Here is a 22519-nt window from a genome sequence, read left to right on the forward strand (position 1 = left end):
GGCCAATATCCATGATGAACATAGATGCAAAAATCTTCAATAAAATACTGGCAAACCAATTGCACAGTACATCAAAAAGTTTATCCACCATGATCAAGTAGGCTTCATCCCAGGGATGCAAGGCTGGTTCAACATACACAAGTCAATAAACGTAATTCACCACATAAACGGAACCAGACAAAAACCACATGATTATCTCTGATGCAGAGAAGGGCTCTGACAAACTTCAACAGCCCTTAATGCTAAAACTCCTTAATAAACTAGGTATTGATGGAATGTATTTCAAAATAATAAAAGCTATTTATGACAAACCAACAGCCAATATCATGCTGAATGGGTAAAAACTGGAAGCATTCCCTTTGAAATCTGGCACTAGACAAGGATGCCCTCTCTCAGCACTCCTATTCAATATAGTATTGGAAGTTCTAGCTAAAGCAATCAGGCAAGAAAAAGAAATAAAGGGTATTCAAATAGGAAAGGAAGAAATAAAATTGTCTCTATATGCAGACGACATGATTGTATATTTAGAAGACCCCATGACCTCAGCCCAAAATCTCCTGAAACTGATAAGCAACTTCAGCAATGTCTCAGGATACAAAATCAACGTGCAAAAACACAAGCATTCCTATATACCAATAACAGACTTAAAGAGAGCCAAATCAAGAACAAACTGCCATTCACAAATGCTACAAAGAGAATAAAATACCTAGGAATACAACTAACAAGGACCGTAAAGGACCTCTTCAAGGAGAACTACAAACCACTGCTCAACAAAATAAGAGAGGACACAAACAGATAGAGAAACATTCCATGCTCATGGTTAGGAAGAATCAATATCATGAAAATGGTCATACTGCCCAAAGTAATTTACAGATTCAACGCTATCCCCATCAAGCTACCAATGACCTTCTTCACAGAACTGGGAAAAAAACCACCTTAAACTTCATGTGGAACCAAAAGACAGCCCACATAGTCAAGTCAATTCTATGCAAAAAGAACAAAGCTAGAGGCATCACACTCCTGGACTTCAAGCTATACTACAAGGCTACAATAATCGAAACAGCATGGTACTGGTACCAAAACAGAGATACAGACCAATGGAACAGAACAGAGGCCTTACAGGCAACACTGCACATCTACAATCATCTGATCTTTGACAAACCTGACAAAAGCAACCAAAGGGAAAAGGATTCACTGTTTAATAAACGGAGTTGGGACAACTAGCTAGCCATGTGCAGAAAGCAGAAACTGGACTCCTTCCTGACACGTTATGCTAAAATTAACTCCAGATGGATTAAAGACTTAAACATAAGACCTAACACCATAAAAACCCTAGAAGAAAATCTAGGCAAAATCATTCAGGACATAGGCATAGGCAAGGACTTCATGACCAAAACACCAAAAGCAATGGCAACAAAGGCCAAAATAGACAAATGGGACCTAATGAAACTCCACAGCTTCTGCAGAGCAAAAGAAGCAGTCATTAGAGTGAATCGGCAACCAACAGAATGGGAAAAAATTTTTGGAAGCTACCCATCTGACAAAGGGCTGATATCCAGAATCTACAAAGAACTAAAACAGATTTACAAGAAGAAAACAAACAAGCCCATTCAAAAGTGGGTGAAGGATATGAACAGACACTTTACAAAAGAAGACTTACATGAGGCCAACAAACATATGAAAAAACGCTCATCATCACTGGTCATTAGAGAAATGCAATTCAAAACTACACTGAGATACCATCTCACGCCATTAGAATGGCGATCATTACAAAATCTGGAGACAACAGATGCTGGAGAGGATGTGGAGAAATAGGAACACTTTTACGCTGTTAGTGGGAGTGCAAATTAGTTCAACCATTGTGGAAGACAGTGTGGCGATTCCTCAAGGACCTAGAAATAGAAATTCCTTTTGACCCAGCAATCCCATTACTGGGTATATATCCAAAGGATTATAAATTGTTCTACTATAAGGACACATGCACATAAGTGTTCATTGCAGCACTGCTTACAACAGCAAAGACCTGGAACCAATCCAAATGCCCATCGATGACAGACTGGACAGGGAACATGTGGCACATATATACCATGGAATACTATGCAGCCATCAAAAACGATGAGTTCATGTCCTTTGTAGGGACATGGATGAACCTGGAAACCATCATTCTCAGCAAACTGATACAAGAACAGAAAATCAAACACAGGATGTTCTCACTCATAGGTGGGTGTTGAACAACGAGAACACATGGACAAAGGGAGGGGAGCATCACACACTGGGGTCTGTTGGGGGGAAATAGGGGAGGGACAGCGGGGTTGGGGAGTTAGGGAGAGAGAGCATGGGGAGAAATGCCAGAAATAGGTGATGGGGAGGAAGGCAGCAAATTACACTGCCATGTGTTTACCCATGCAACAATCTTGCATTTCTTCACATGTACCCCAAAACCTAAAATGCAATTTTAAAAAAAATGACATTTTCACTGATATGAGCATTTGATTTCATAGCATAAAGATATAACCAATTTCACAACTATGTAAGTTATAGGTTCAAATGGTAGGAAATACTAAGAACAAAACTAAGGCCAGGCACAATGGCTCATGCCTATAATCCCATAACCTTGCAATGCTGAGGTGGGCACATCACTTGGGCCCAGGAGTTTGGGACCAGCCTAGGCAACATGGCAAAACCCTGTCTCTACAAAAAATATAAAAATTAGCTGGGCATGGTGGCACACGTCTGTAGTCCCAGCTACTGGGTGAAGGAGCTGAGATGGGAGGATCACTTGAGTCTGGCAGGAAGATGGGATCATGCCACTGCACTCCAGCTTGGGCAACAGAGTAGGACCCTGTCTAAAAAAAAAAAAGAAAGAAAAGAGAAGCGAAAAAATAACCAATTTACCTGCAAGTACTACTGACAAATGTTAGATACTGGCTGGCTATAAGACCGTTAGTCTACACAGTTTTGATATACAAAGGCATTAGTGGTTCTGGCCGGGAACAATGGTTCGTGCATATAATCCCAGCGCTTTAGGAGGCTGAGGAGGAGTTCGAGACCAGCCTGGACAACATGGTGAAAGCCTGTCTCTACCAAAGTACAAAAAAATTAGCCGGGCATGGTGGTGTGCACCTGTAGTCCCAGCTACTCGGGATGCTGAGGCAGGGGAATCCCTTGAACTGGGGAGGCAGAGATTGCAGTGAGCTAAGATTGTGCCACTGTACTCCAACCTGGAAACAGAGCAAGACTCTGTCTCAACAACAACAAGAAGAAAGGCATTAGTGGCTGAGTTCTAATATCTGACATGCTAATCCTCAAGTTAAATAATTAAGAAAGATCATTCAACTGACTGTATTTAGCATGTTGATACAGGAGGAAAACTACAAACTACTCAAGATCAATTTCGTATTACATCAGTACTAGAAATGGATCTTCAAGTGCAGAATCGTTAACACAGGACATCAAGACGATTTAACTACAGTGAGAGTCTCTTCTGTACAGGTAAGTAGACACACAAACCTAATACATTTCACTCTCCCAAAAAACATCTCTCTAGATGAAAAGTCAGCAAATCTTTTCTGTAAAGAGCCAGACAGTGAATTATTCAGGCTTTGCGGGCCATATCCAATCTCTGCAGCATATTATTTGTTTTTTACAACCTTTAAAACTGTAAAGACCATTGTTAGCTCATAGGCTATATAAAAACAGTCCAGAGCCATGACCAGATTTGGCCCTGGGTTGTCATTTATTGACCCCTGTTCTAGTTAACTTCCTTTTATCCAAAATAAGGACCCTTAATAAGCATGTAATACTGTCAGTGCCCTTTTATCTGCTGCACTCATTCTAAATCAACTTGTCACATCATATTGGCCACACACACACACACACACACACACACACACACACACAGAGTCTCATAAAAAATATCACATCTTCAATATTTTCAACTGCATAAGAATAACATCACTCAAGGAAACCTCATTAAATTGCTTTGAAATCATTTCCAAATTTTTATTTATCAGATAATTCTAATAATTTATGAGATAATTATTTTGCATAATACAATGGTAGTTTTTTACTACTCTGTAAACAATTTTGAGTTATACTTGACATAGTGCACATTTTTAATTAATGTTATCGAGGCAAATTTTGCATATATTATTCACCATTTTCCGATGTAAAATTCAATGATTAAGTAAGTTGATCAAGTTGTGTGACCACCGCCATAAATCACTTTGAAAACATCATCAGCCCAATATGATCCCTCATGTACACTTGGAGTTAATACCTGTTTCCTCCTACCCCTCCTATGCAACTACTGATCTACTTTTTGTCTTTATAATTTTGCTATTTCTGAATATTTCATATAAATGGTATCACACAACAAGTAGTTTCTGTGTCTGGCTTCTTTCACTGACCATAATATTCTTGAGGTTTACCCATGTTGTAACATGTATACGTAGTTTATTCCTTTTTGTTACTAAATAGTATTTCATTGGATATGCTGCACATTCTTAATGTGTACAATTTACTAAGCTTTGACTTATGTATACACACATGCAACAATCACTAGTCAGAAAAACATACCAATCACTTCCAAAATTCACTGTGTGCCTTTGTAATTCCTCCTTCCTTCCCCTCTTCACCACCTCTGTCCCCAAGGCAATCACTGGTCTGCTTTCTGTCACCATACATTAGTTTGCATTTGCCAGAATTTTATACAAATAGAATCATACAGAATGTACTCCCTTTCTTCTAACTTCTTTCACTCAGCACAATTATTTTGAAATCCATTAATATTGTAGAATGTATGAAGTTTATTTCTTTTTACCACTGAAGAGTATTTTTATATATTTATATTCACCTGCAATGAGCATTTGGAAATTTTCCAGTTTGGAGCTATCACAAAGAATCTGATATGAACACTTATTTGCAAGTCTTTGTATGGACACGTTTTTACATATATGGCATATAGATATCCAATTATCTAAAAGTGGATGGCAGGATCATATAGTAGGTGGCTGTTCAACATAAGAAACTGTCAAATTGTTTGCAAAGAGGTTGCATCATTTAACATACCCACAAACGGTATAAGAGTGCTCCTGTCCCACCATATCCTTACCACAGTTGGTATGGCCAGTCTTTTTGACTTTTTTCATTCCAAACAGATGTGTTATCCCATTGTGGTTTTCATTTACATTTCCTAACAATTAAAGACACTGAGCATCTTCCCATGTGTTTTTTATCTATATATTTCCATAGTGAGGTGTGTTCGAATCTTTTGCTGCTTTTCAAAATTGGGTAGTTTTATTATTAAGTTTGGACAGTTCTTTATATATCCTTGATTTATCAGATATGATTTTCAAATATTTTTTCCCAGCCTGTGATTTGCCTTGTCATTCTCTTAACAGTGTCTTTTAAAGAGCAGAAGCTTTTAATTCTTATACAGTGATTTATCAATGTCTTTTTTTATGGATCATGCTTTTAGTGTCAGATGTAAGAAATCATTCCCTAATCCAACTTTTTCTTCTCAAAGTTTTATCATTTTAGGCTTTACATTTAGGTCTTTGATTCATTTTTACTTAATTATTATACACGGTTTGAAGTAGGGGTTGAAGTTCATTTTATGGCATATAGATATCCAACTGTTCCAGTACTGTTTGCTGAAAGGACAATCCTTTCTCCACACACACAAAAATGCCATTGTAACCTTGTGGAAAATCAGTTGTCCATATATGCATGTTCTGTCTTCTTTTTTTGTCTCTATTCTATTCCACTAATTGTTTTCTTTTGATGTCAATACCATATTGTCTTAATTGCTGCAGCTTTATAAATCTTGAAGTCAGGTAGACTTCCAACTTTGTTGTTTTTCAAAAAAGCTGTTTTAGCTATTCTAGATACTTTGCATTTTTCTATGAATTTTAGAATCAGCTAGTCAGTTCCTACAAAAATTCTGACTGGGACTTTGACTGAGAATGCTATGAATCTACAGATTACCTTGGGGAAAACTGACATTTTTTTTTTCTTTAAAAATGTCCTTTATTTTAGGTTCAAGGGGTACACGTGTAGATTTGCTACATGGGTATATTGCATATAGTGGAGATTTCATGTACAGATAATTTTGTCATCCAGGTAATCAGATAATAACTGATAGGCGATTTTTCAATCCTCACCCTCCTCCCACCTCCACCCTCAAGTAGGCCCCAATGTCTATTGTTTCTTTCTTTGTGTCCATGTGTACTCAATGTTTAGCTCCTACTTATAAGTAAGAATATGTGGTATTTGGTTTTCTCCTCCTGAATTAATTAACTTACAATAATGGCCTCCAGCTCCATCCATGTTGCTGCAAAGGCCATTATCTCATTCTTTTTAATAACTGCATAGCATTCCACGGTGTATATGTATTATATTTTCTTTATCCAGCCCACCACTGACGGGCATCTAGAAAATTGACATTTTTAACAATATTGAATCTACTGATCCATAAACAAGATATACAGTCACCATTTATTTAGATTTCTTTTTTTTTTTTTTTTTTTTGAGACAGAGGCTCACTCTGTCACCAAGCCAGAGTGCAGTGGCGCAATCTCGGCTCACTACAACCTCCGCCTCCTGGGTTCAAGCGATTCTCCTGCCTCAGCCTCCCGAGTGGCTGGGACTACAGGCACATACGACCACGTCCAGCTAATTTTTGTATTTTTAGTAGAAATGGGATTTCACCATGTTGGCCAGGATGGTCTCAATCTCTTGACCTTGTGATCCACCTACCTTGGCCTCCCAAAGTGCTGGGATTATAGGTTTGAGCCAACGCACCCAGCCTAGTTAGATTTTTTATTTATCTTAACTATGTTTTAAAGTTTTCAGAGTATAGATCTTCTACATCTTTCTCAGATTTACCCTTACTACAAATGGCATTTGTTGCTTTTTCAGTTTCTAATTGTTCCTTGCTGTTAAACAGAAACAACTTATTTTTGTACATTGAGTTTGTACCTTCAACCTTAGTTAACTCACTTCTTTGTTCTAGCAGCTAGAATATGTGACCTGTGAATAACGACAGTTTCACTTCTTCCTTTCTAATCTAGTTGACTTTTTATCTCTGTTTCTCGCCTAATTGCACTGCGTAGAAGGTGCCAGATAAATGCTGAAAAGAAGCAGTGGTAAGAGGGATGTCCTTGTCTTGTTCCTGATCTTAGGAGAAACTTAACATTCACCACTAAATATGATGTCAGCTTTGGTTTCTCTTAGACATTCTTTTTCAGGGATATTGACTTCTATCCCTAGTTTACTGAGACTTTTTAATCAGGAACAGATGTTGGATTCTGTCAAATGCTTTCTCTGTATCCACTAAGATGCCCATATGGCATTTGTTTTTTACTTTCTTAATATGGTGAATTGTAATGATTGACTATTAAATGTCAAACTAACCTTGCATTTCTAGAATAAACTCTACTTGATCATAATATCTTAACCCTTTTTATATATTGCTGGATTCTATTTGCTAAAATTTAGTTTACAATTGTTACATCTATGTTCACGAATGATACTGCATTGTAGTTTCTTTATCTGGTTTTGGTATCAAGATAATGCTGGTTGTTTTAGGTTGGAGGGTTGATTAGTTCCCTGTTATTCCACCTTAGCCAGAAGTATTCTGCTAAATGTTATTATTACATCTATTCCTTCCTAGCTTAGAAGGTACATATTATTACCATCATTTTATATACAGGAGAAACAAGAAATGGGAAATGCGGAGAAACTGAGGCTCAGAGAACAAGGGGGTACAGCTCTTTCTAGCTCAAAAAAGGGTTTGAATCAAGACAGTAGGAATCTAAAACCCACTCTCAACCTCCTACTACCTTGTAATACTTAAACAGTATTCAAAAAGATTCTCCTTAAACACATAATTTCTTTTTCATTAAGAAATTATATCTCCAAAAGATCCAAGCAGTCTAATCTGGAACCTATGTCTTAATCACTATGGTATTTGTTGAAAAAAAATGAATGTGATATCATAGTTTCTTATATTCCAAGATCTACATAAACTATTAACTACTGAATATACTGAAAACATTACTTAAGAAAAGACAGATGCAATCCAGCTAGGAAGAGCCTCATAAGGATATTCCACAGTCCCAAAAGGCCAACCAAAACAATAACAATAGATGTTACCATTTTAAAATTTTATGTAATCTTCAAAACACATAGTGAAATAAGCACTATTATACATATTTTATAGATGAGGAAATTTGAGACACAACAACATTAAGAAATTTGCTTTAAGTCTGCCATCTCTGAAGTAGCAGAACAGGTATTCAAACTCAAGTCTCTACAACTCCAGAATAGATTCTTAAAATTTGTATTTTAAGTTTTGTTTGTTTGGTTTTCAATTACAATGTTGTCAACCCTAAGAACACGAAGTGCTGCCAAAGGCCTTTTAGGGAACAAGGAAATTCCAACATTAGACTGGAGCAGAGCTTAGTGCCAAATATAGTGGAGCTAAGCTTTGATGGTAATGATGGCAAGCTGGGGTTTCCCAATCTCTGACTAGATTAATCCTGCTTTACTTCATTTTTAAAGCAAGTTTTGTTTTTTGTTTTTTAAAAAACTAGCTGAGAAGACTGGCATGGTGGCATACATCTGTAGTCCCATCTACTCAAGAGGCTAAGGGATGATTATTTGAGCATAGGAGTTTGAGGCCAGCCTGGTCAAAATAGCAGCCAGCTTTTTCTTTACTTTCTGTTTTATTTTGTTTGAGACAGGGTCTCACGCTGTAACTATGGTGATCCCAGGAATCACCTCACCCTCCCAAGTAGCTAAACTACAGGTGCATGCCACCATCTCATCTAATTTTTTGTATTTTTTATAGAGATGGGGTTTTGCCATGTTGCCCAGGCGGTGTCTCTCAGCTTTTCTATATTTCTGATGACTTGCAGTGGGCACAGCATAATGAGCTCGGACCACTAGCTATTGGCTATAATGCAGAATTTCCCTTAAGAGTAAGATGGGACGGTAAAGAGAAAGCATAATTGCTATTCAAATAATTCCAGTCATGAGGCAAGATGGTATAGGGATAAAGAGCCTGGACCCAAGGAAATTGCCAAGGTTCAAATGCTCATCTGCCTCACAGTAGTTGTGAGATCTTGCAAAACTTATTTAACTTCTCTGTGTTTTCATGCCTTCATCTATAAGGTAGGGGTGATCATTTTACCTCTCATAGAGCTAACAATTAAAAGATAGAATACATAAAAATTGTTTAGCACCTGACACTTGGTAGGTCCTGTTTAAATTTTGCTATCAATTTATCAATTATTGTTATTCCTACAGTAAATAAGAAAAAAATTACATGTGTTTCAAAGGCCCTTTAGAGAGTCCTTAGTAAAAATAACTTTAATGTTTCTCATGGCAATATATTTAAAAACACAGTCCTAGAAAGGTGGCATATCTATATTAGTGTCCTAAAAATGGCTTTGGAAACTGATTTCCAGCATCTTCTAAAAGCAAACAATTTTAAAAACATTAGCAGAGAAAATTGGACATAATTCATTAAAATAAAGTAAATCACTCAATTCCACTAAAGTAGAATTGAACATCTACTATGTGTTCAGCATTATGCACTCGATTAAAGGGCATACAAAATCTAGACGTGTTCTCAATAAGCTTAAAATATAATACATAAATACAAATACAAAAACACAAAAATGTATACATAAAAGACAATAAGGCAAAGTACAAGTAAATGTGAGAGTAGCACATAACTCTAGAAGAAATTCTCAAGTGTCATTAAAATATATGAGTTTAATTAACAGAATAAAAAAAGCATATGTGTGTATGTTTAGTGCCATTCTTAATGCTAGTGTCAAAAACAAGCTCAAATGACTGTTATTTTATATTATAAATTATTAAGGAATTACCTGAACAACAACAAAAAAAGAGGGTTATTTGATAATTCTCATTGTAACTTACTGTTGCTATTCTGGTCTGGAGAAAGTTCTCCCTTTCTTCATCTACCTTAATTTCATGTCCATTTTTAAAAAATTCAAGCATTTTGGGGATGTCACGGCCAATGGAATCTAGTTAGAAAAAGTAAAATCCACAATTATCACTCCAAATAAGTAGCAAAAATTACTGAATGAAAGAAACACATATCTCACGTGAAGATACAGCAAATAAGTTGTGGCAGCTGACAGACTAGTTCCAAAGTGCTCTATTTCCTGGCATTCATGCTCTTGTGTGATCTCCTCCCATTGAGTGTGAAAAAAACTTGCAACTTGCTTCAAGCCAAGAGACAGAATGATCATGTGTACACAATTACATTACATAAAGCTATAATGCCTGTCTTGGAGAAGACTCTCTTCCTTACTGGCTTTGAAGAAACAAGCTACAATGCTATCAACTGCCATATAGAGAGGGCCACAGGACAATAAGCTGAGAGCAGTCTCAAGCTAACAGCCAGTAGGAAACTGAAGCCCTGTGTCCAGTACCCTACAGGAACTGAATTCTGCCAAGTGTGTAAGTCTGGAAGCGAACCCATCACCCATTTAGTCTCAGATGAAATCACCTCTCTGGCCAACACCTTGAGTGGAGCTTTGTGAGACATTAAGCAGAAAACTCAACTAAGCTACACATACAGTCCTGACACACAGAAATGGTGAGATAATAAATGTCTATTGTTTCAAGCAACTATTTGTGGTAATGTTGCTGCACCATTATGGATAATACATAAGTATACGCAATAACGATATATGGCATATCTTAAAAACAAAGATGATATATTAACATAAAGTCTATAAAATAATCTATGGCAAAAGATAACAATGGTTGGGTGCAATGGCTCATGGCTGTAATCCCAGTGCTTTGGGAGGCCAAGGTGGGCAGATCACCTGAGGTCAAGAGTTCAAGATGAGCCTGGCCAACATGGTGAAAACCCATCTCTACGAAAAATGCAAAAATCAGCTGGGCATGGTGGCGCATACCTGTAATCCCAGCTACCTGGGAGGCTGAGGCAAGAGCATCACTTGAACCCAGGAGCTAGAGATTGCAGTGAGCTGAGATCATGCCACTGTACTCCAGCCTGGGCAGCAGAGTGAGACTATGTGAAAAAAAAAAAAAAAAAAAAAAGACAGTACAGTCTTAAATCTTTTAGGAACCTTTTATCCACCATACATAAGTGGAAAAAAAAAATACTAGAAAGCAGAAACATTTAACAGTGGAAACAGTATCATAGGGAATGATACAGTCTGGAGATAGCTCATTCTTACACAAATGGTTATAAAAAGTGGCTTGAGGCCGGGGTATGGTGGCTCATGCCTGTTAATACCAGTATTTTGGGAAGTCAAGGCAGGTGGATCACTTGAGGTCAGGAGTTCAAGACCAGCCTGGACAACATGGCGAAACCCAGTCTACTAAAATTACAAAAATTAGTTGGGCATGGTGGCAGGCACCTGTAATCCCAGCTACTTAAGAGGCTGAGGCAGGAGAATTGCTTGAACCTGGGAGACAGAGGTTACAGTGAGCCAAGACCAAGCCACTGCGCTCCAGCCTGCGTGACAGGGTGAGACTCTGTCTCAAAACAAACAAACAAACAAACAGGCATGGTGGCTCATGCCTGTAATCCCAGCACTTTGGGAGGCACAGGCGGGCAGATTACTTGAGGTTGGGCGCTCAAGACAATGGCCAACATGGCGAAACCCCATCTCTACTAAAAATACAAAAACTAGCTGGGTGTGATAATGCATGCCTGTAATCCCAGCTACTTGGGAGGCTGAGGCAGAAGGATAGCTTGAACCCAGGAGGCAGAGGTTGTACTGAGCCAAGATCATGCCACTCTACTCCAGCCTGGGAGAGAAAGCTAAACTCCATAAAAAAAAAAAAAAAAAAAAAGAAAAAGAAAGAAAGAAAAGAGAAAGGAAAAGGGAAGGGGAAGGGAAAAGAAGGGAAAGGGAAGGGGAAGGAAGGAAAAGGAAAGGAAAGGGAAGGGGAAGGAAAGCAGAAGAAACTGGCATGAGAAAATAATAAAAAATTCAAACAATTTATTGGATTCTAATGTCACCTTGTACTCCATTAGTGTAGAGAAAGGGATGCAACTAAATACAGTAAGGAGAAAAATTGAATCAGGATAAAAATTAAAAATCTTCAAAGGATCATACATGAGACTACAAAAATAAACTATTAGTCTCCTAAGACTTAGTCATTATCATTTTAACACAAATTTAATAAACAAAAATATGGTATATTTCACTATGCCATAACTTAACTTGAAAACTTAATTCCAGGCACAGAAAAATGTGAATTATTTAAAGGGTAAGAAATACAATGAAGACTGTGCCACTGAAGAGACACCACTCACACCATGCTCAAGCAAGTGTTCCCTAGATGAGTCAATGTGAGGAACTCATTACATGGAGAGCACCGCATACCCTCAGCATACATTATTCCTAGGATTAGCTGAGGAGTTGTTCAATTGGCTCAGGAGCACTACAGCTATAAATAAAAGCAACGACCCATGGGCGGTTTACAATCTAATTGGGAGATAATGGATATACAAATGAATAATTACTAAAAGAAACAAAGTTTTTTCAGAATCATAGTTTGATGTAACTGAGTATTAAACAGTATGACAAAACTGTATACTAGTAAACGGTAAGATGCTAATATTGGTATACAAAAAACAAATACCTTCTTAAACCATCTACATCTCTATTTAAATTTCTTAATTTTTTTTAAAGTTTGTTTTCATAAGAACAGTGCCCTGTACATACTAAAAGCTCAAAAATTATTTAGTGACTGACCTAAATCTAAGCCCACAACACTTCCTGCCTTCCTGTCACTATGGGTGAACTGTCTATGCCCATAACAAAGGCCATTCCTCTTCATTTGTGTGCTCGACCTCACTTCTACTCATCCATAAAAGGACACTGCTCCTCCCTTCTTTCCTCTATATTGTCGATTTTCCCCGCTACCCTAGATAATCTTCATTAGCTTACAAACTTGCTACAAAATCTCCCTTTTCAAAATAAAATAAACAAGTCTCCTATGTTGCCTTCCAGTTACCATTCAACATTCCTCTTAAGAACATAAGATCTAAATTTAAAAAGTCATCCCTACTTTCTCTCCTTTTCTTTTTTTTTTTTTTTTTGAGACAGAGTTTCGCTCTTGTTACCCAGGCTGGAGTGCAATGGCACAATCTCAGCTCACCGCAACCTCCGCCTCCCGGGTTCAGGAGCTGGGATTACAGGCACGCACCACCATGCCCAGCTAATGTTTTGTATTTTTAGTAGAAACAGGGTTTGACCATGTTGACGAGAATGGTCTCGATCTCTTGACCTCGTGATCCGCCCGCCTCGGCCTCCCAAAGTGCTGGGATTATAGGCGTGAGCCACCGTGCCCAGCCTATCCTTTATTTTCTTATACCTACTTCAGTAACCTTCACATTGGCAAATTCAGTAGTCATTTCTCAGTGTTCCTCTGACTTGACCTATCAGCAGCAGTTCACAGAGTAATCTGTCCTCTTTCTACAGTATCTTGACTTGTCCTCTGACACACAATTGTCACTGGCTATTTCGTCTCATTTTAAGGGCTGAGCCACCCACCCTCACTTAGTTGCCTTCCAAAGGTTGAACTACCTCAGGGATCAATCATCTGACTTCTCTTAACCTATCCATGCACACCTCCCTAACTGATCTCAGGCAGACACATGGCTTTAAAAACCATCTATCCACTGATAATTGCTAAATTTATATCTCTAACCACAATCTCTCTCATGATTTCCAACCACCAACTTGATACCTCCACCTAGATGCAGACAAGTTATTAGTAAGTAGTCAAATTGACAAATGCCTCCTGGAAGAAAAAGGACTTCATAATTTTGATCCTGATATCGTACTGATGATGTAATGGTAATGGAGAGAGAAAGAACAGGACTCAAGAAGAAAAGAGAAATCGTTCTGCATTAAAATACGCTGAAGTGTAATCCCAGCACTTTAGGAGGCTGATGTGGGTGGATCCCCCGAGGTCAAGAGTTCGAGACCAGTCTGCCCGACATAGTGAAGCCCCATCTCTACTAAAATCAAAAAAATTAGCTGGGTGTGGTGGCAGGCACCTATAATCCCAGCTACTCAGGAGGCTGAGGATTGCTTGAACCCAGGAGGTGGAAGTTGCAGTGAGCCACGATCGCACCACTGCACTCCAGCCTGGGTAACAAGACTGAAACTTTGTCTTAAAAAGAAAAAATACTTAAGTGAAGGTCTGATGGAATATCAAAAAATGTATATATTTATATAGTTAGAAAAAGGAACTAGAAAAGGTGATAGGCTGAAGGTGATGTAGATTTTAGTTTTTAAGATAGTTCCATCCTAAAACAAACACAAATAAAACTTCCTTCCTTTGACCTTATATACTCCTTCTTCTGTATCTAATTTGCATCTCCCCAATAACCAAGATGTTTAGTATTAATTCACCTGTTTAAAGGCCATTTTTTTGAGATGGAGTCTCGTTCTGTCGCCCAGGCTGAAGTGCAGTGGCACGATTTCCACTCACTGCAACCTCTGCCTCCTGGGTTCAAGCAATTCTCCTGTCTCAGCCTCCTGAATAGCTGAGATGACAGGCATACACCACTGCATCCAGCTAATTTTCATATTTTTAGTAGAAACAGAGTTTCACCATGTTGGCCAGGCTGGTCTCGAACTCCTGACCTCAGGTGATCCACCTGCCTTGGCCTCCCAAAGTGCTGGGATTACAGGCATGAGCCACCGTGCCTGACCACATATATTCTTTTGTACAATACCTACTCAACTCTTTTGCCCCCTTTAAAAAAAAATTAGGTTGGCAGTCTTACTGAGTTATGACTTCTTTATGTATTTTGGATATAGGTTCTTGGTCAAAGCTATGTGTGGCAAGTATTTTCCCCTAATCTGTGACTTGCCTTTTCATTTTCTTAGGGGTATCCACTCATGAGCAAATTTTTTTCATTTTGATGAAGTCCAAATTAGCAATTTTTTCTTCTATAGCTCATGCTTTTTGTGCCCTAAGAAATATTTACTCAATTCAAGGCCATGAAGATTTTCTCCTAGAAATTTTTCTTCTAGGATTTCATGACTTTATCTTTTACCTTTAGGTCTATGATCCATTTTGGATTATTTTCTGTGTTATGTGAGGAAAAGAATTATCCAATTATTTCAGCACAACTAATTGAAAAAATTATTATTTTTTCACATAACCTTGATACCTTTGCTGAAAATCAGTTGATCATATAAGTTTAGGTTCATTTCTGAACCCTCCATGTTTGATCCACAGTCATTTATCCTATACACTATACCACACTGTCTGGATTACTATAGCTCTATGGTAAAGTCTTACACTTCAAACTGTGTTCTTCCTTTTAAAAATCATTTTCTCTTTTAGTTTCTGGTTTTGTTTTTTTTTTGAGACAGAGTCTCACTCCATCATCCAGGCTAGAGTGCAGTGGTGTGATTTCAGCTCACTGCAACTGCTGCCTCCCAGGTTCAAGTGATCCTCCTGCCTCAGCCTCCCAAGCAGCTAGGATCACAAGCATGTGTCACCACACCCAGCTAATTTTTGCACTTTTAGTAGAGACAGGGTTTCACCATGTTGGCCAGGCTGGTCTCGAACTCCCAACCTCAAGTGATTCACCCACCTTAGCCTCCCATAGTGCTGGCATTACAGGCGTGAACCAGCACGCCCAGCCAATTTTTTTTTTTTTTTTTTTTTTTTTAATTTGAGATACGGTCTTGCTTTGTCACAGGTTGGACTGCAGTGACACAACCTCAGCTCTCTGCAGCCTCAATCTCCTGGGCTCAAGCAGTCCTCCTACCTTGGCCTCCCAAGTAGCTGGGACTCCAGGCACATGCCACCACACACACAGTTGATTTTTTTTTTTTTTTTTAAGTAGAGATTTGGTCTTGCTATTTTGCCCAGGCTAGTCTTGAATTCCTGAGCTCATAAAATCCTCCCATTTCAGCCTCCCAAAGTGCTGGGATTACAGGCGTGAGCATGCCACTGTGCCCAGCCTAAAATCATTTCTTCCACTCTAGGTTCTCTGCATTTCTATTTAAATTTGAGAATATGCTTGCCAACTTTTTTTTTTTTTAAAGCCTTCTGGGAGTTTGGTTGGGATTGCATTAAATCTACAGAAAAATAAGTCTGTCTTAATAATATGCTTTCCAAAACCACTATGGTATATCCCTCTATTTATTTGGGTATTCCTTAAACTTTCAGCAACACTTACCAGTTTTCTATGAATAGGTCTTGCACAACTTCTGTTAAATTTCCTCTTAAATATTTTTATTTATTTATGCTCACATAAATGGAACTGTTTTATACATTTCAGTTTGATTGTAGTTACATATAGAAATACTGTTGATTTTCATGCATGGACCTTGTATCCTATAGCCTCATTAAATTCACTAATTAGAATTCACTTACTAAAATAGCTTAGTATTAACTGGGAATAAAAACAGATTTATTTCTTCCTTTCCCATATGTATGCCCTCTATTTCACTGACCTCCAGTACAATGTTGAATATAAGTGCTGACAGCAGAGAGCCTTGTTCCTGATCTTACGGAGAAAGCATTCCTTCTCAATGATCTCATCATTAAGAATGCTGCTTTTTCAGAGATGTGCTATGTGAAGTTGAGGAATTTCACTTACATTTCTAGTATTCTGAGAGCCATTATTGCCAAAATGCTTACTCTGCATCTATTGAAATGATCTTAAGGTTTTCATCTTTTATTCTATTAACATGATATATAATATTGATGTTCAGATATTAAGCCAATTTTGAATTCCTGGAATAAATGTCATTGGTTAAGGTATATTAATCTTTATTTTTATATACATATATATTGCTGGATTCAACTTAATATTTCATTAACAGTATTTTTTGCATCTATGCTCATGGCGGAATAATCCTGTAGTTTTCTTGTAACGTCCTTGTCTACCTTTGTTACCAAGGTAATCCTGAGCTCATAAAATAAGTTGGTAAATGTTTCTTACTCACTATTTTCTAAAAGAGGTTGTGAAAAATTGGTATTATTTCTTCCTTAAAATGTTGGATAGAATTCACTAGTGGGAGTCAGGTGGGCCTGGACTTTTCATAAGGGAACTTGTACATTACTAATTCAATTTCTTTCCTTTAGACAGATCTATTCAGATTTTCTATATCTTCCAGAGACTTTTGATAATTTGGTCTTTCAAGGAATTTGTCATTTATTTAAATTGTCAAATTTATTTGCATAAATTTATTCATAATATTGCTTTATTATAATGTTCATGGGATATGTATTCATGTCACCCCTTTCATTCCTGATATTAATAATCTGAGTCTTCTCCCATGCTTTTTTTTGAGATGGAGCCTCGCTCTGTCATCCAGGCTGGAGTGCAGTGGCTCAACCTCGGCTCATTGCAACCTCTGCCTGTCAGGTTCAAGTGATTTTCCTGCCTCAGGCTCTCAAGTAGCTGGGACTACAGGCGCATGCCACTATGTCCAGCTAATTTTTTGTATTTTTAGTAAAGATGGGGTTTCACCGCCGTTAGCCAGGATGATCTCAATCTCCTGACCTTGTGATCCGCACACCTTGGCCTCCCAAAGTGTTGGGATTACAGGCGTAAGCCACCATGCCCAGCCCTTCTTTCCTTACTTTTGATCAGGAATGACTTGTGTGTCTTCCCTTTAAAAAAAAAAATCAGTCCAGTTAAAGTTTTATCAACGTTATTGATCTTTTTAAAGAATCAGTTTTGCTTTCATTGCTATTGCTTTTTTTCTATTTCAGTGACTTCCACTATGTTCTTCATTACTTTCTTCCTTGTACTTACTTTTGGTTTAATTTGCTTTTTTTTTCTAGGTTTATAAGATAAAAATTTTAGAACAATGATTTTAACCCATTCTTTTCTAACTCAGTTTTTTTTTTTTTTTTTTTTTTTTTTTTTTTTGAGAAAGGGAGTCTCACTATGTTGCCCTGGCTAGAGTACAGTGGCTATGCACAGGCATAATCTCAGTACACTGCTACCCTGAACTCCTAGCCACAAGGGATTCTCCCATCTGAGTCTCCCAAGTAGCTGGAATGACAGGCACATGCCACTATGCTCAGCTAATTTAGCCTTTAAAACTGTAAATTTCCTTCTAAGTACTGCTTCAGCTGCATCCCACAAGTTTTGACATGTTGTGTTTTCAATATCATTCCATTTCGGACATTCTTTGATTATTCTTTGATCAATCAGTTATTTAGTAGTGGGTTTTTTTCATTTTAATGTATTTGGAGATTTTTCATGGTTACTGATTTCTAATTTAACTCAGTTGCAATTAGAACACATATGTGTGTGACTTCAATTCTTTTGCAATCACAAATTTAAGACTTAATAAAGACTTGCCTTATAACTCAGCAAATGGCCTACCCTGGTGATTGTTCAACACCAAACAACATTTGCTGTTATTGGGTGTTTTATAGATATCAGCTAGGCCAAGATAACTAAGAGTGTTCTTGAAATCTTTCATATCCTTACTGATTTTCGGTCTATACATTCTATCAGTTACTGAGAAGAATACTAAAATCTCCAACTGTACTTGATGATTAGTTTATTTCTCCTTTCAATTGTCAGTTATTGCGTCATGTATTTTGAAGCTTTAAGATGAGTATGTCTTATAAGAATATCCATCTTTTTCTCTAACAATAATCCTTGTCTTAAAGTCTACTTTGTCTAATATTGATATAGAATCCAACACTCTAATGCTTACAGTTTTTATGGTATATCTTTATCCACCATTTTACTTTCAGCCTATTTGTGTGTTTGAATATAATGTGTATCTCCTGTAGACAACATATAGTTGGGTTGTTTTTAAAATCTTATAATCTCTGCCTTTTGGAGTGTGTAGTCCATTTCCAATTATCATAATTATGGCTGAATTTAGCTCTTTATTTTGATATGTGTTTTCTATTTGTTTCATCTTACTTGTTCTTTGGTTCCTCCTTTACAGACTTATTTTTCTTTCAACAAAAAAAATTTTAGCGTATCATTTTTATTCCCCTATTTATAGTTTTAAGCTGTTATTTATTTGTGTGTGTACGCTTTACTTGCTCTAGGGAGTACAATGTGCATATTTACCACAACCTACTTCATGTTAATACTGTTAATACTTCATGTTAATACACAATAAAGTTGCACCAGCTTATCTACCTCCTTGACGCTTCACCATGTAATATTATTGTCATACCCAAACCTGCTTTACTTCTTGGGTATTTATATTTAAAATAATATTTACTAGGCTACTAAAGACCAAAATTAGGAAATCATTCTAGATTCCTCCCTCTCCCTTACCCACTACATTTAATCAATAACTCCTGTTAACTCTAATTCTTAATATCCAACAACATCCTTCCTCATCTATCTTCACTGCCACTACCAGACTCTTTGCTTCTTCATCTTTTACCTGGATTACTGCAATCGCCTCCTCCCAGTCTCTGTTCTTAAAGTTTCACCATCCTCATATGGCTACCCTACCATTTATATAGTTCTCACAGTACTCATTCTGATAAGCAAATCTTAAGTCATTCTTCTGAGCAAAAGGTTTCAATGGCTCCTATTTGCAAAGAGGATAAAATCTAATCTCCATGGTATGGCACACAAAGTCCGCTGTGACCTGGCCCACTGTCTATCACTGTCTAACCCCACTGATCACTAGTATCTGATAACATTTTATGTAACAAATGATAGAAGGCTGCTTATAATTTCCTGAACACTACTGGCTCTCTCATACTTTTATTTATTTAAAAAGGCCATTTCCTCTGTCTGATGCACGTTAGGAAAGCAAATGCCTATTCATGCTTAACCTCTTAAATTCAATCTTCTTTATATAATCTCATTTACAAAGCAGTCCCTCATTCCTCTATATGCTTTGTACATTTTCTACCAACACACTTATTGCATTTTAGTGCAGCAGTTTGCTCTCATCTCTCTCCCCTCAGTGTTTATCTTCTTAAAGACAGAAAATATCTTTTCACTTTATTTTTCAATCCTCAGTACTAAGTGTAGTGCCTGACACATAGTAGGCACTCCAATAATTTTCTGCTTATTCAACAAATAAGTTATGAAGGTAATATATAAATACATGAAAAAGAGTAACTTCTCCTAAGTAATTGTGGAGAATGACTAGCTACTTTAGGCATGATAGGGAGCTAATAATAATCATAGTGGCCCACACATATTATGTTATGTACCCAGCTTGTGCTAAGCTCTTCATACATTATCACAAAAACATTATGGGATGGGTGTTATAATGAAACTCATTTTTTAGATGAATAAAGGCACAAAATGTTAAAAAGTTTGCTCAAGGTCACACTAAGTGATAAAGTCAAGACAAAGAGGGATCTATGCTAACCACTATTCTACTCTGCTCTTCAATACAACCAAATGTTAAATCATCAATGCTATTTCTAGGGCTTTGCTATCCCTTACTGCTATGTAACTGCTTTCCTCTTTCTCCACTTTCACTTTTCTCCATGTTTTTAGGCTCTTCTATATTTTTTCATTTTCTTTCTTCCTTTCACTTTCTTTTCCTTTAATTCTCTATTTAATTTCCATAATGAACACAGCCTACACTAAACTATATGATCAAGTATTTCCTCCTAATAGATCTTCTCTTTTCTTTTTTTAATCAAGGAAAACAAAGAAATAGTGAAAAAAGAGGTGAGATAGGATGGCATACGTTACCTCCTGAAAGAAGTTTCAAGAAACTGAGAAAAATAAGAACAGACCTTTGAATATGGCAAAAGAAAAACCTGTGATAATTGAGAGCAATATTTTAGCTAAATTTTGAAAGAAAAAACTGTAAGGAAGATTAAGGCTTAGTAAGAAAATGAAACCAATTGCTGAAGGCCATTATTTGAAACACTTAATATAAAACAACAGAAAAAAATAAGATCACAGCTAGAAAAGATAGTTGATCAAATGAAGGTTGGAGGGGGGGCCAGGCGGTTGTGATTTGCTTTTTGTTTGTTTAGCTAAAAACATCTGAGCATAAGTGGCCAGGCACAGTAGCTCATGCCTGTAATCCTAGCACTTCGGGAGGCCACAGCAGGCGGATAACTTAGGCTCAGGAGTTCAAGACCAGCCTGGCCAACAATGGCAAAATCCCATCTGTACTGAAAATACCAAAAAAAAAAAAAAAAAATTAGCCAGGCGTGGTGGCACACCCCTGTAGTCCCAGCTACTCTGGTGGCTGAGGCAGGAGAATCACTTGAACCCAGGAGGCAGAGGTTGCAGTGAGCCGAGATCGCGCCTCTGCACTCCAGCTTGGGTAACAGAGTGAGACTATGTCTCAAAAAAAAAAAAAAAAAATCCGAGCATAAGTAACTGTTAAAGTTAAACCAGTTTGTCTACTGCAGAAAACAAAACTGTTAGTTCTATAACTGCAAGAACTTTGTCTGCCTTGTTCACTGCTATCACACCCAAGGCTTGGCACATAGTAGATGCTCAACTACTATAAATACAATTATTTTAATTTAAAAAATCTATACATTGTATATAGTCCAAGCAGAACACAGCAGTTCACACATGTAATCCCAGCACTTTGGGAGGATGAGGCAGACAGATCATTTGAGGTCAGGAGTTTGAGACCAGCCTAGCCAACATGGTGAAACCCCCTCTCTACTAAAAATACAATAAAAATTAGCTGGGCATGGTGGCAAACACCTGTAATCTCAGCTACTCAGGAGGATGAAGCAGGAGAATTGTATGAACCCGGGAGGCAAGGCTGCAGTGAGCTGAGGCTACACTATCACACTCCAGCCTGGGTGACAAAGTGAAACTCCATCTCAAAAAAAAAGAAAAAAAAAAATTGTATAGTCCATTTTTAAGTTAATTCTATATCTTCTACCAACTAAATGAATGCTGCATTAAACATTCATTCATTCATTCAAATATTCGTAGAGTACATACTATTTTCCAGGTACTATATTCCAGGCAATGGGAATGTAGCAATGAACAAAACAAAACCATCCTTGCTTTAATGAGAGGAACTGAACACCATTAAAAAAAAAAAGATGCTAAAAGTAGTATGTCTTAAAATGAATACAAAAGCGTAACAGTGATATTACTAGTGATAATAGGAAGTGGGAATAATATTCGAATGAGATGATATTCGAATGAGAAAGTGAGCAAGGCAAGTAAGCAAACAGCACTGCAGACCCATGCAATAGTAAGTCCAAAGACCTGGGGAGGGACAGCACTTAGTGTCTATGAGGAAGAGCAAGGAGGCCACTAAGGTTGAAGTAAAGGAAGCAAAGGAAAGCATAACAGAACCAGCTGTAATAGACCCACAATTCATCTATAACAATTGTAACAAACCTAATCATCAATGGACTCTTTCCCCATGGATAGGTTTTTGTTTTAGTTTTTTTGTTTTGAAAAGGAGTCTTGCTCTGTTGCTCAGACTGGCGTGCAGTGGCGCAATCTCAGCTCACTGCAACCTCTGCCTCCCAGGTTCAAGTGATTCTCCTGCCTCAGCCTCCCGAGTAACTG

General features: G+C 37.5%; 1 protein-coding gene across 1 annotated transcript in view; it reads right to left on the reverse strand.

Annotated features, from left to right (window-relative positions):
• The window catches only part of MRPL1 (mitochondrial ribosomal protein L1), a 102504-nt gene that overhangs the window by 45228 nt on the left and 34757 nt on the right, over window positions 1-22519 (reverse strand). The window contains exon 8 of the mRNA XM_032239553.1: window positions 9952-10058. Within this exon, the coding sequence (XP_032095444.1) occupies window positions 9952-10058 (107 nt within the window). The remainder of the gene's footprint in view (window positions 1-9951; window positions 10059-22519) is intronic.

This window comes from Sapajus apella, unplaced genomic scaffold (genome assembly GCF_009761245.1).
Source record: "Sapajus apella isolate SASKATOON/1434 unplaced genomic scaffold, GSC_monkey_1.0 scaffold45, whole genome shotgun sequence".
NCBI lineage: Eukaryota > Metazoa > Chordata > Mammalia > Primates > Cebidae > Sapajus > Sapajus apella.